We start from the raw sequence: 15,602 nt of genomic DNA, 5'->3' as shown, positions 1-15,602 counted from the left end.
GGAGGCTTTCTTTTTAACTAAGAACAAAGATTGAGATTTCCTGCTTGGTCTGTTGTCACTTCTCCACCAGGACTCACTTGAATCAGCACCAATTCGTAAGTTACAATTGTTCCAGTGATCTGGAGAATGAGATCAATTTAGGCGATTGAATTTTTTTTTTAAATTGTCCAACTTACCTTTAGGATGAGCTTCCTGGTTAGGCGGAAAAAATTTTTCCCCGTGAGAGCTACTGTTTCATTGGTGACCTCTTCGAGAAATCTCTCGATTTCTTTGTTAATTCCCGTGGTGGGAATCGATCTGATGACCTGTGCTGGTTTCTTGGATTCATCATGGATCTTTGAGGAGTACAGAGATACCCCAAATGTCCGTGCAATTAGGAAAATGAGGGAGAACCAGAAGTAGATAGCTTGGAGATAATTTGCCATTTCACTGCAAAAGGGGATCATTTGAAAATTTCAGTGAAAATTTAACCCTCTTCTAACGGGTAAGACCGCCTCTAGGCGGTCTTAACAAAAATCACATTTACAACGACAATAAAGGTTTTATTTATTTAAAAGTACTATAATGTCCTCGGTAATAGTCTTATAAACATCTCTTGAAAGTTTGAACTCATTTTGACTCTTCGTTTTGTTGCTATTCCCAGTTTTGTGTGACAGGTCAGAGAACAAGCAACAAAAAATATTTGTGCAAAAGAACTCATTTCCAATTTCCATAAAAATACCAATTTAAAATTATCTGACTAAAATAAATTTATTTTTTACTGAAAGATATGTCATTCTACTTTGTATATTTTATTTTAAAAAATTGAAAAAAACTAAAAATGTGAATTTTAAAAGCAAAAAGAGTTTCAAAAAAAATTTATATTTTCTCACCTAGCGCCTAAACTAAAAAAGATAATGAAGATTGGAAGATTTTTTCGACTTTATTGGATCATAATTATCCTAGAAAACATTGTTTTAGAACTTTTTTTGCATATTAAAGAAAACACCGTTAGAGGGTTAACTTGAGTATCTTTCTGATTATACTCCGCCCATAAATACTTTGAAGTACCGCCCTATTTATAAATTATGTTCAATTGAAGTTAATAATTTTCAATGACTATTTTTGGTATGGTTATTAAAATTAAAAATCCTCTCATTTAAAAATAAAGATACAATTTTAGGTTATATTTTACCTAACCTAGAAAAAAAGATCAACTCATAAAAAAACAAATCTAAGTTTGATATAAAATGTTAATGTTTTCTACTATTAAAAAAAAATATAATATTTTTATATTTTCTGCAAAATTTAGTAAATACTCGGAGCATTTTAAATATCTGGGTTGTGTTATATTTTTGAGGTTATAAGCTAAAATATTTTCAGTTTTAGAAACTCTTACGGAAATTTTCTTTTTTATGGTAGCTTTTTATTAAAAATACTTCTACACTGTAGGCGCTGTAGACTGAGTCACTGAGTTGCTGACCCAGAAATTGTCTTATTTTTTACGATATAATTAACATAACCTAAATGTTTTCTAACCTAAACGATAATTCAGAGAACAATGCGCAATTCAATAAAAGCGTGAAGTTATTAAGCCTTTTTGAAGCCCTAAAAACACGTTCATGTTAACTCTTTCGTCTCCTTTGGGACTCTGGGTACCCATGGAAAAAATATTTTTTTGGACTATTTAGAATCGATAAAAATCCGATTCTTATGGATTATTACAAACTATAAGGATGTCCAAATCTAGGATATTTTTTTGCAGAATCCCAATTAACTCCTGAGCTTAGATATTCTTGGTCAAAAATCGTGAATTTTCGATTTTCTGCTTCCTTGCAAATATTGTGACTTTTTTGACATTTCTAGACCAGAATAAGGAAAAACCTCTCGGCGTCAATAAGTATGATAACTAGCAATTACATATTGCATAAATTCGAAAAACAATTTTTTTCTTAAATTTTCAAAAAACTTGTTCAAACTTTATGGGTATTCTCGTCCACAAAAATCTAGAGTTCAAATGTAAGGTTATCCTGCCAATGCCCGCCATTTGCTTTTTGACACCAACCTTGTAACAAAATTCTAAGCGGGAGCGAAATTTTTACCAATATGGTCGATAATTTTAACATTTCGCAGCGAGGGAGATTGCTTTCAGGGAAGTTTTTCCTATTCTTGCTGATTTTGGTGAATTCTGATTGTTCAGGAAGTATTTTTTTGGCTCTTAAGAAAGCTTAATGTGTCTGTAATAACATCGTGTTGAGAGAAATGTGTGTTAAAATGTTATTGTGTGAAATATTTTGAGGAATCTGTTGGCAAGCAGGAACTTGGTGTCTTCTTGACCACTTCCTGGACATCTCAGAAGATACTGGTCAATAATTCTTCTTGTTTTAGTAGTCAACCTTAAGGAGTCATTTGACACGCAAAAATAATTCACAAAATTTATATTATTGGCTTTTGGAAAATTGATGTTTGTCTCCTTTTCGTTCTTTTGGGGATGAGAGTACCCATGTGTTTTCCAATTTCCCAGAGGTGGAAAAATTCTTTTTCTACAAAAGTATCATATTTGACCACTAAGACTTACAATAAAGTGAGTTTTACTAAAATTCGTTCGCTGGATATGTTGTGGTCCGGAAAGAGTTAAAATGGACCACATCTATGAAAATGAAAACAATATTTCCGGCATTACAAAAAATTGAAGAAATCTTCTTCTTTTTGTTTAGAATTGTTAAAGTGTTAATATTAAGATTACACTATTCTAAAAGTCAAAATTATTCTTCAATGGCTTCGGCACACCTTTTAGATCAGGAAAATTTCGTAAAATTAAAATTCATATCTTTTTTCTCTGTTAAACGTTTACCATATGTCCGTCCTTTCCCAATCAATATTAGATTCAACTAAATTTAATTTGTGATGTGAATTTCTCTTCCATGAAATTTTCTTGGTCTAAGAGGTGTGCCAGTGCCATTAGAATTTTTTTTCATGCTAGCGTTTTTGTAAAAACTTATTTTTATTTCTTCAGAATTTTTGAAAATTTTACTCACTCCGTTCCGAAATAAGTCGTACGTTTGGCGAAAAATTAGGGATTGAGGAATGTTTCTGTTATTTGCAAATATCTTGTGTCTATCCTCCATGTTCAGGGATAATATGGGGATCCTATCACGATGGTAAGTTGAGGAATCGATATATTGAAGTTGTCCATTTTTCGCGTTTTTTTTTTCAAAGGGCTCCGGTAGATAATTACTAAAAATTCGACTGTGAATAACATTACAGACTAGAAGTTGTTCTAAATTTTTAGTATGCACAAGTAGAACTCAACAGTTATTACCGATATGACATTTTTATATATCAAATTTTGCAGAATGAGCAATAAAAAGAACATCCTTTTTTATGTATTCGAATATCTGGGTGCTAAATGGTGAGAGATAGGGACTTGGGACCTTCAGCGGACCCCCCATAAGTTGACCCTGGGACCATTTATATGTTTCTCTATATCCAGAATTGAATAAAAGAAATCGCACGACATGTTTTGAGCAATCCCAAAAAACATTATTTTGAAGGGGAAGGGGAGGAGTGGGGGCAAAATAAAGAACATATTAATGGTCTCAGGATCAACTTATGGGGGGGGGTCCCCCGAAGGTCCCAAGTCTGTATCTCTCACCATTCTGCACCTATTTTAGATTGAAAATAAAACGCCATAAATAAGACATTTTTAAGATATTGGTTCCTCAACTTACCATCAAGACTGAACCCCAATTTTAGTACTAGACATTAGAAATAGTTATTTACAAGAGATAATTGTTGATACCACAAAACATTTACCAACAAACTTTCCCTTAATCCCAATTTTTCCAAATGTATGACTAATTTCGGAACAAGAATCTTTCCCAAACGTACGACTTATTTCGGAACGGAGGGAGTATTTGGCTGTATGTAATTCTACCACATCCGCCACGTCCTTTGTAATAGAAATGATCAACAAATTGAATTTGTTATTATTTCTGCAGTAATTTTTCTGGAAAAATCCAATAATGTCTAAAAAAAAATTTGCCACACCCCTTTCAAATTTTTGATTAAAAATTAAATAATTTCCCTTTGAAGTATTTTTTTGTTTTTTTTTTTCTTCGAAGTTTTTAAGGTTTCTGTGAATTCCTTTGTACACGGTATAAATTTTTGGAAACTGACTAAAGCATTGGAACAATTTTTCCTTGGTACACATTTTTTGGAATCAATTTGTACCTAGAGAAGATATTTGTTTGTTCCAAAAAGTTTTCTTTATGGTTTTGTTATGAAATACAGTTACAATTTTGTTAGAGTTATCTTTTGGAATCGTTTTGATACGGTGGAATGTCTACAAATTTCAGTTGATTTCGTTTTATACAAATTTGTTCCTGAAATTTGGAATAGAATTTGTTGCACTAGGCGACTAGGCTGTTTTGTTCCCACTGTCAGGAACAAATTGGTACATTTTCTTTATAACAATATTATTCCTACATCTGTAACATATTTGTTCCAAAAATTTTCGGTGTCCGTGGACGAGGTAATTTTTAAAACTCATATTATATGGGGAATCTTTTTGTTCCCATTGTCGGGAACAAATTCGTGTAAAAGCTATCGTCTTACAGTTAAGGTCTATACTTCAGTCGAGATGGATTTCGGTGGCGAAAGTTCATAAGGAACATAAAATAAGAATCAACTTAAGAGTGTTTTATACAGACGCGTGCATGACGAAATCATATGCGAGTGCTGGCAGCAGGAAGGGGACGGAAATCTCGAATTAAAAAAATGAAACCATGTAGCACGAAAATTGCCACAGCTTTGGCGTCCTCTTCACTTCGGTGACGGGTGACTGAGTGTGAGAGGAGGGTTACGCTTTTATACTAGACGAGCTATTTATTGGAACAAATTCATTACTAATATTGGGTATCTTTTTGTTCCTCCTAGAAGGTACAAATTTGTTCCAAAAATTATGGTGTCCGTGGACGAGCTACAATTTGGAACAAATTCGTTACTAATATTATAATACTAATATTCCGTGCACGGGGGCGTAGAGCGATTTAGGTCCTTCCCAAAGAGCTCAGTTACGAATTGTTTATAAATGGGCGTGGTCTAAAATTATTTAAGATAGGAGTTTCTCTAAGAACTGTAGGCTCCTCCCAAAACAAAAAAAATTGTAAAAACTTCCGTCTAAGAAAACTTACTTGAGACTGTGGAGCAATTGGACACAGACAAAGTAGAGATTGTTGAGGTAGGACAGAAAAATCAGCCCTGTGATAACGCTGTCTACTTCGCGGACGAGATTAGAAATTTGCTGGTAGTGAGTCCTCTGAGTAATCCAGAAGATTTCGCTCATAATTCTCCCACGAGCCTGCTCAATTTTTGCATTGACCTGCTTGAATCTCGTGGTGAGGGCCACGCTCACAGAGATAATGAAGAGGTCCATAAAATTCCACACAAAAGTGCAGTAAAAGTTTATGATGTAGCCAAAGGATCCCAGGAGTGGATGGTAGGGAATATGTATAAAGAGATGCGGCATGGAATCGCGAAAATAGAGTTCAAGATAGGAATTGTGGGATTTGGCGCATCTGTAGGCTTTGTCTGCTCCAGCTGCTATGGACAATCCGTGCTCGAGGGCAGCAGTGACGAGGACAAGAGCCACCAGACGCCGAAGATTCGTTCGCAGGGATCTCTTTGAGCAGAGATGCTCAGTCTGTGGAAGGCATTTCTCAACTGTATGCCAATGTACCATGAGTTCTGGCCATTTTCTGGCAATGCCTACAAACAGAATTATCCCACAAAAATTATACACATAGAAGAAGACCGAGACAATATTGCTGAAGCTCAGAGCATCCTGCAGGAACTTCAGACATGCAATAATTGTCATGAATCCCACAATAGCTATCACAAAGATTGTGTAGAAGATACTCAAATTGATCCATGTGAATTTCACATCCATCAGAGAATCTCCGAATACACCTTGGACAGGGAGGAGAGAAAAGACTCGAGCAACTGCGAAAACTGGACGCATAGCCCGAAAAGTTGATCCATTGAGACCATTGCGATAGGCTAAAAAATCCTTCGCATTCCACGAATTCTGACCCATGACTAAAACTTCCCTCAAAAGATAACTCCTTGGTAATTCACCAAAATTCTGTATTTCAAATATTTCAGTAATTCATCACAATAAATTGGGTAGGAAATTAACTTCATTAGTATTTACCCGGGGGGAAAAAATTCAAGGGCGTATCGTGAAATTTATTGACGAAGGGGATTCATATTCAGCATAATTTTCATGTAGGACAGAAAATCACGGTAGACATGTTCCTCAGTGCCAACATGGACAGTCTCAAAATCGCATTCGAGCTCCAGGACAGTCAGCTCACAATCCTCTCCAAAAACACGAAATACCTCCAGAGGGAAACCCAGGGCATCCGCCAGCAAGTGTGCCTTCTCTTTATCTGTCTCTGCGACATCCAGGACAGCCAGAGCTTTTTCGTACTTCTCAGGTTGGAGATTTACAAAGAAATTGTGTCGATCAGCCAATTTAACGCCCGGAATATACTTGGAATCCGAATTCTTCCATTCGCGGTAGCTCTTGAACAGGCTACTTGTGCGTGTCTCTTCAGCCTCCATTGCCACATCCACAGGTACTAGGATTTTTTGGTCATCCGGATACATTTCCTGCACCAGATCAAGCATAGCCTTGGCTGCCACTTGCTTAGCACCCTTCTTGGAGGAATGTGTGCCTTTTTTCTTGAGCTGAGAAACTGTGCATTCGTATGTGAAAGATGGCGCATGGGAGGGTCCGTGAGAGTCGATCAAATTAAAACTGGCCACAGGCAGATTTCTCTTGACGCATATATCCAGGAGAGTACCTACATAGTCAATTTCTGACCGATTATTCGTTTCCAATTTAGAAAAATCTCCCGGGTTTTCCATATCTTTCTCCACAATCTTCAGCAAATTTGCCGCAGCTAGATGTTTAGCATCTTGCTTTGATCGTCCTGTTCCTTCAGCCATTTCTCCAAAGGCCTGAAATGACCCAAGCAAGATTAAAAAATATATTTAGGGGATTTTTAAACCGGTGGCAGCCAAAATCCCGAATGTTCAAAATCCTGAAATTTGATTAAATTATATGAAAGAAAATGTTTAGAATAATTTCCCAAGACACTGAAGATTTTCCTTTGCCTCCGGCAAGCCTGGGTGCAATCGTGGGAGTAGCTATAACACATTTAAGAATTCGGGATTTTGACCGGGACCGTTTTAGACAAACCTGGACGCGAATGGTGAAGAGTTTTTCGAGACCACTGGGAACCTCTTCATAGATGGGGAAATTGATGTTGTTTCTGGCACAACACTCCTGTAGCACACTTACTGGAGTTTTCTGAGCCATTTTAAAATTTCTTTGATAAATTTTAACGTGAAATTAGCTCGAAAATCAAATGATGCAAAATGCAAATAGCAAACACCTTTCGCAATTTTTGGCTACCTCTGCGAAAAGTCCAACGAATGGCGCTAGTCTACAGAAAGATGACTATCCCTATAGAAAAACGCTCCTGTGGAATGATGACTGGAAATGTCCGATGTTGTTCCATCCTTTTCGTAGGAGTTTCATGTTTTTCTCCGAGGGAAAAGTGGGGTAGTTTCACGCATGCTTTACTTCCGAATACAGTAGAGTCTCGCTATAGGCCATCGCTCTATAGGGGGAGGCTTTGATGTTTCGCATATACGCTACCATCAAACACTTCGTATTTCTTCCGTATTCCTTTATGAATCTCACATATGGCTATATATTTTAATAGCTACTCTTAAATCCCACCTCTCCTGAAAAAATTGGGTGTCTAATTCTTTTTCCCTAGTTTCAGGAAGCAAAAATTAAAAACAGGTGCAAAACTGTAATTTTAATGTGTAATATTTTGTACAATTTTGCACAATTGATATCACTTTTTTGGAAAACTACTATCACAGGATGTAGAGGGGTTATTAGGGTTTAAATTTGTATAAAAACCTCTTGGAATGAAGAAGGCCGTTTTTGTGGGTGGAAAAAAATTCGCAAACTTGACCCATATTCATCGATCGGAAATTAAGAATTATTATGTATCGCATAGTGAATCTGGCAACACTAGGGGGAGGCTTTGAACTTTCGCATACAAAAATGATGTTCAAGTTCAGTGATTTTTTCTGACTACCATGCAAACTGTATGGATTCTCCAACTATGCCAAAAAAATGTCTTACTTATAAGGTTTATAATCCCACCAAACAAAATTCCAGGAAATCCTTAGATTTTCCTCCAGAGGAAATTGAAAATTTAATGGCGATTTATCCGATAGATGAATCAAGTTTCTATTATCGCACACGATTCACGCCATCATTGAACACCCCATTTTCACCGTAAATTTTGCACCGGACACTAAAAGTTGCACATCATTGTTTAAAGGGAACTCTAATCTACTTGATTAAACCATTTTTATATAGAATAAAACATTTTAATATCACTTTTTTGGAACTTTTCTGAGAGATGTTTTATTGACATTAAAAACCATTTTTTTGATTGGTTCTACGAGAATTTCACTCCGGAAACGGTTAAATCTGATGAATACTTTCTTAAAAAGTCCAAATATCACCAAATTTACACGAATCAATAAGTTTTTAAAGCTAAAAATTGACTAAAACTCTGCAAGCGAGAAGACCACACAAGATTCCACCATTCCTCCACGGAGCCGGATATGCACAAAAACGTTTGAATGCGCATCATTGAAGATTTCTCTGTTCCTGCAGCTGCAGGAATCGGGATTTAGCTCAGATATTGAGCTTCAGCAGGTGAACAAGCTAAAATTTTCACAAAACAGCTTCTCACGGACAATTTCTTTTCTTTGTCATGCAAAACAACACAATAGTGAGGTTATGTCAAAGATTGTCAAAAAACCAGTTGTAAACTGTATGAGCTTATTGCAGATGTGATTCTTTCATTGCACATTCAGTTTGTGCAAGCTTGAAAAATATTTTTATATCAAAGAAATGCAAAATTGCTTAATAATTACTCAACTGCAGCCTATTTGAGTCAAATTACTTCTTGTTTATCAACTTTACGATTTTTAAGTTTTCCTTTTTAGTGGTGGATCAAATCGGTAGATTACAATAGATGTGAATATGAGGGATCGTATCTAAAATGAAGTTTCCTGGAAAATATCTGAAAGAAGCAGTCTTCTATGTGCGATCGATGAATCTGAGTCAAGTTTGTGAATTTTGTTCCACCCACAAAAAGTGCCTGTTCAGCCTAAAAGATTTTTACATAAATCTGATTCCTAATAACCCTTCTACCCTTTGTGATAGTAGTTTTTCAGAAAAGTGATATTAATTCTGCACAATCGTATGAAATATTGCACAGCAAAATTACAGTTTTGGACCTGTTTTTATTTTTTGTTTCCTGAAACTAGGAAAAAAGGATTAGACTCTCAATTTTTTCAGGAAAGATGGGATTTAAGGTTAGCTATTACAATATATAGCCATATGTGAGATTCATAAAGGAATATGGGAGAAATATGAAGTGTCTGAAGGTAGCGTATGTGCGAACGATCAAAGCCTCCCCCTATAATTTTAATGTTCTAACATAACCTCACTTGTGTGTTATGATTTTGATGAAAAAATTGAGTGATATACTAAAAATCTTGTGATTCAATAAAAAGGGTAAGGAAATTGTGTTTAGTTTTGTGATAAAGATGCCACATTTAATTTGTTTTACAAAAGATGGAGAAACACACTGCAAAAAATAAAAAACGCAGCAGCATTGATGAAACAGTCATGCAGGAAGCTCTTCAGGAGGTTGTCCAAAAAAGGCTTAGCCTTAATAAAGCTGCCGTGGTATTCAAAATCCGGAGAAGCACACTGTTCTCGAGACATAAAAATGTGAGAAAAGAACTAGCTGATTCGCAGGAAGTAACATATGCTCTGTAATTTGACAAGTGAGTAAATTCATTCCTCAAATATAACCGGTTCGGTTCCATCTTGGCCACAGTAGACACCAACACTTTCATTGCGTCCGGAAGAGTATAATAGAGTTGGAATACAACTGTAATCCTTGGGGGAATCTGGAGTAGTCATATTTGTTTTGTCATCCATCAGCACTTCCCATCATTAGTTTGGAGTTTCTTACTCATTTTTTAATAGCACGATACTATACTTCAGTTTATGATGCATTTGTAACATTCCTTAGGCATTGTGTCCGGCTGTACACTAGATCCCGGCATTATGCACATTTTCGGGACCGAAAAAAACGCGCGAAATGGAATTATGCATCGAGAAAAATTGCATACATACAGGGGCTTTCTTTTGAATAAATTGACCGTTGAACGAATTTCGCGCAGAGTAAAAGTAGTTCAAACAAAAAGATTGAAATGTTTCAACTAATTCAACAATATATATGCATTAACAAACAGTACATGGCCAGAGTTCTTCAATAAATGGTTAGAATAATAAAAAAAAAATACCTTAAAAAAAAGAAATTAAAATTTTGTTCTGAAAAAGTAGCAAAATGTTTTCAAATTTCCCGCGACGCACAATAGTATGCATTCAGGCGTATTTCAAAAATGATTTCATAAATTGACTCCCGATGGTAGGCAAATTTGCATAATTGTGTGTGCATAATTCCGTCAGGTGCATAATCCCGAAGGACTTAATGCCGGGACTGCGTGTATTCCTTTTTAGGATATCACAAACTATCTGGAAAGCATAATAAAGTACTTTTAAATTAACAGAAGTATTTCTATTCATGACCCTTCAAGAGAATTTCCTGAAGAATCTTCATTAACTTCTGTTTATGTAGCTATTATGATTTGACTGGTTATACGATTTTCTATCGCCTCAAATTCACTCCGCAGCCACATCATAAACTGAGCTTCACGTCCACTATTTCAATTTCACCTTTACTTTTACTTCCAATTAGAATTTTCCGACACTGTAATATTTCTTCTATGAAAATATGTTCTTGTGAAAACGAAAAGCAGGAATTTCCATGAGAATGTTCATCGATGTTTTTATTTCCCGGACGTCAAGATGCAACATAACCTTCAAATTTCCACATATTTTGGGGTTGCCAAAGTGACATTTTCATGGAATTTGAAGATCAAAGAAAGAAAATGGATTCCTCAGTGTTTAAAATTATGCCTTTTACAAATCTTCATAAAAGTGATATTAAAAGATATTATTCCTCACATAAACTATTTAATCAGATAGACTAGTGTTCCGTCTAAACAATGATGTGTAACTTTTAGTGTCGGGTGCAAAATTTACGGTGAAAATGGGACGTTTTTGAGTGATGTAAATTATATGCGAAAATAGAAACTTGATTGAACTATCGGATAAATTGCCATTAAATTTTCATTTTCTTCCAGAGAAAAATGTGAGGATTTCCCAGGATTTTGTGAGATAGGATTTTGAACCTAGTAAGTAAGAGATTTTTTGGCATAGTTGGTGAATTGATACGGTTCGTGTTGTAGTCAGAAAAAAATACTTAACTTGGACATCATTTTTATATGCGAAACATCAAAGCCTTCCCCTAGTCCACAATTTATCGACCGTTGATTTCAAAACACTGATTATAAGTTAGTTTATGTTTTTTAATACGCGACATGCATAATTATTTTAATATTTTTGGCAAACTTTATTAAGTAGTTGTGATAATTGTGATTCATAATGAAGAGAGCGAGGACAAGTACCACAATCGTAAAGAAAGTGGAAGCCATCGAGCAATTTCAATACTGAAAATCGTTGATAATTTTAAAAAATTACATGGACTACAGTGCGACCCAAGTGTCAAATTTGAAACCAAATATGGACTATAGCGAGACTCTACTGTATAAAGATTTTTAGAACGAAAAATAACTATTTAAGAACTGTCCAGTACATTTTCACATAATAAATGTTATAAATAGTTAAGAGAACCTAGGGAGCCTCAGTGGATTAGTAAGTATGTAGTGTAGGTACAGGGACAGAGTGCACGCTTCGTTATCCGATTGGGAGACAATATGACAGATGTGCGCTTCGTAATCCGGATGGATTTTTTGAATTTGTTCAACGTCTCGAAAATATAATACAAGTTTTTTTGCAGAATTAGAATAAAAGTTTTAAAGAAGCTTAAAAAAACATAATTAGAGAATTCTATGCTATTTTACTTCATTTATTAAACAAAAACATCACGGGATAATTCATTTTCGTTGCTGAACTGAACACACATGCAGACATGACCTCGAAATTATTTTCAATGTTCAGTAGACTCTCTCAAATTCGGGCATATGGGACCGAAATGTCAGTCGAATTAGACAGAAATTCGGGCGACAAACTTTTTGAAATGCAACAATTTTTTATTCATGTGCATATAGATATTGAGTTTACACACTCATATATAACGTAAATTGCATGAAAATTCCTCAAAATTGCAAAATCACATCAAAACTAAGACAAACCATGCCAAATTTGAGCATACTTGATTCATTTGATAATCATAATCAAACTTGAAAAATGACAACAAACTTTTTTCAAATGCTACCGCTGCCCGAATTAAAAAGTAGCCCGATCTTAAAAGAGCCGAATTTGCGAGAGTCTACTGTAACTGTCGAAAACTCGTCCGGATTACACCGATCCGGCTACGATTATCGTGTGTAATAGGAGAACATCGATAATTGTAGTAAATTTGCAACGATTACCATAGTAAGCAAAGTTGAAAGGCAAAGCAACTTGGAATTTTCTTCCAAAAGTTCCACTAAAATTACACAATATAAAAAGAAGAAGATTGAGTTCAAACGAAAGTAGTTCAAAGTTGAACTTTATGCAGTGATTAATCGATTGAAAGATTACTACGACAATCGAATTATTTCTATTACACACGATAATCGTAGCAATATTCAATCAGTCAGTTGAATGAAATTTGTGCAATTTTGTTGTTTCATTTTATTACTATTATAGTAATTATTACTACCATTTATTGCTTTTGGGCTATTACCGAGGGTTGAATTTTACTAATTGTGCAATTTAATTGATTCCTTTTCAATTGAAAGTTTATTTTTTTCAGAGGTTAATTATTTGAAATTTCAACTAGTTTAGTTCAACTAATAGAAATCAACTTCCGAATTTCATCTTGTTTTTACTGTGTAGAGCAGTAGCTCTATGACTGTGAGATCTCGGGTTCGAGACTGGGCAACTGCAGATTTTCCAGCTGTGGTATTAGTATCGAATTCGTAAATGAATAGAAAAGTAATGCTAATACATTGACAATGAAGCCGCCTAAAAAAAGAGAGGTTGGTATTAGAAATAAATTTTTGACTTGCAGAGTTCAGTCGAATACAAATACATAATCACTGTCCGGATCCACAAACCGAGGCTGGTCCACTGTGATATAAAGCGGTACTGTGTGTATCAGCGGTACTGTGTGTAAACCTTCTTCAAAATCTTTCTAACTCAGCAGGACTTATCTGAGGACCTTTTTAACCAATTTTTTTATAGAATACCTTACACGATAATGTGCAAGACTGATTTCAACAACACATTAAACGATTAAACCATTTGAAAATCCTGAATTGTTGTTGTTTTCTTAATACTATTGGCCCGTGGAACTGGTGGCAGCAAAAATTCCGAGTCTTATGTTTATGTAAACACTATATTGTGTTATGGATTATTGATTTTCGTAATTTAATGTAGTCAGCTATGATATTCACGGTCATTCCATATGCTTTCGTAGCCTCAAAAATATAATAGAGGCTCTAACGAGAAAATTCTATATTTGCTCCAATTTATCACAGTTTCTTTTATTTAAACTTGGAAAATTAATTGACAAGACAATAAATAATTATTGACATTACACTAAAATTTTGTTATTTTTTAAATACTTGAAATAAATTTGAGTTTATTACTATAAATAAAAGTGGTCCTATTTTATTGTCAGAACAGATTATCACTATTCACGTATTATGTCAAAATAAAGATATCTAATGGCCAAAAGAACACTTATTCGACGTATGGATATCATGTGAACATTTCTACATCAAAATTATTTTTAAATTATTTCAAAGAAAACGCACTTGTTCGTGAAAATTATTTATTTCCAATATTTCTTTTCTATGCAAACAAAAAAGTGCATTTATAGTGAAATTAGAATCACATAGTATTCGTTTTTAAATTAACGTAAATCATTTTAATCAGTCATAGAATTCTTCATATTCTGTCAGATAAATTTTCGTGTAAATTATTGATTCCAGCGTTTTTCTGAAGTATTTCAAGAATGCGATCACGATTAGGCATACTACATCGATTAGATTTTGGATGAACTTATCTTCAGGCTTGTTCCAGGCATCCAAAATTGCAGTTTTTAATTCCAAAACGTGAGTATATTGGTAATAATAATTGGATAATTATCGGCGTAAGGCGAACAAAAATTCCCCAAATATTTTCAATTGGGTTGAAGTCAGGAGATATTGATATTCTGAGCTCGAGTTTAATCAAAAGGTTCTTTATGTGTTCTTAAGAAAAAGGAAAATAACTTTATTTTTATATAATTTTTATGAGTAGAAAAATTCTTCGAGAAAAGGTAATAAAATACTTCGAATTCAAACATCTCAAGGATTAGTCAGTAAACTTCACGGAATTCTTTCCATTTCCAGTTTTTTCGAAGCTTTTTTTTATTTTTATTGACTTAATCAACGAAAAAAGTTAAAAAAATCTCTTAATAATTTACTAGATTCAGTAAAATTTGGAGATACAATTGAAATCATTGAAATAATAAGAAAATTCTAACACACACATTACCCGTTTCGTTTTCCGGATAATTTAGAGACCACAGATGCCCGCTTCGTAATCCGGATGGATTTTTTGAATTTGTTCAACGTCTCGAAAATATAATATAATATAAGTTTTTTTTGTAGAATTAGAATAAAAGTTTTAAAGTAGCTTAAAAGGACATAATAGCATCGAACAGACTGGGCCATTGCTCTTTTAATCGATTTTCAAAGAAGCAATCGAGAAGTGAATATGACACCTTCATTGTTGTCGATAAGATAACTCACTGAGAACAGCGCCATCCAGTGTAAGTAAAATGTCCAAGGCGGGAAATATTTTCAGTTGTTCAAAACAATGTAATTCACATTATTCACATGTATTTTATACTAAACTTTAATTTCACTAAGCCTAGACTCATTTTAAATGTATTTCAAAAGTTTTCACAAGAGTTTTATGAGTAAAATTTCCTTTGTTTTGATTTTTCCTGGCATCAGCTGATTTCGATGGTGGTCGATGAAATTTCGAACAGTGAATTTAAATAGAGAATGTTAACGGACTATGTGATATGGAATTGTCAAGAAAAAGCAATTGACCGGGCAATTGCTTTTTGCTCTTTGTTCAAGGTATTTAAATTTGGCTAATTTTACTAAAATATAATTTTCTTTTTACAGAATATTGTCTCATAGAACGGAAAAAGATCAAATTGGTGCAAAAATTGGTTTGATGCCGCAATTTTTTGAATATTTTTTCCACGTGTAAAAAAGCAATGAAGAAGTAAAAAAGCAATGACCATGTAAAAAAGCCCAGTCTGTTCGATGTGAATTAGAGAATTCTATGTTATTATACTTAATTTATTAAACAA

At 34.3% G+C, this 15,602-nt stretch overlaps 2 protein-coding genes across 2 annotated transcripts; both read right to left on the bottom strand.

Moving 5' to 3' along the window:
- Positions 1-17: 17 nt before the first annotated feature.
- LOC129804707 (gustatory receptor for sugar taste 64f-like) lies at positions 18-6,026 on the bottom strand. The gene is made up of 3 exons (XM_055852292.1): positions 5,175-6,026; positions 177-429; positions 18-119 (listed from the first exon to the last, which is right to left on the bottom strand). The coding sequence occupies exons 1-3, from the start codon at positions 5,999-6,001 to the stop codon at positions 18-20; spliced, it is 1,182 nt and encodes a 393-aa protein (XP_055708267.1). The 5' UTR covers positions 6,002-6,026.
- An 83-nt stretch (positions 6,027-6,109) lies between these two features.
- Positions 6,110-7,490, bottom strand: LOC129801340 (uncharacterized). Its single transcript, XM_055846281.1, has 2 exons — positions 7,247-7,490; positions 6,110-7,005 (listed from the first exon to the last, which is right to left on the bottom strand). Exons 1-2 carry the CDS (start codon positions 7,364-7,366, stop codon positions 6,229-6,231), a joined length of 897 nt encoding a protein of 298 aa, XP_055702256.1. The 5' UTR covers positions 7,367-7,490; the 3' UTR covers positions 6,110-6,228.
- Between the last annotated feature and the right edge of the window lie 8,112 nt (positions 7,491-15,602).

Source organism: Phlebotomus papatasi, chromosome 1 (genome assembly GCF_024763615.1).
Source record: "Phlebotomus papatasi isolate M1 chromosome 1, Ppap_2.1, whole genome shotgun sequence".
Lineage (NCBI taxonomy): Eukaryota > Metazoa > Arthropoda > Insecta > Diptera > Psychodidae > Phlebotomus > Phlebotomus papatasi.
Note: the sequence above shows the minus strand (reverse complement) of the source record. Positions and strands in the feature narration are given on the sequence as shown.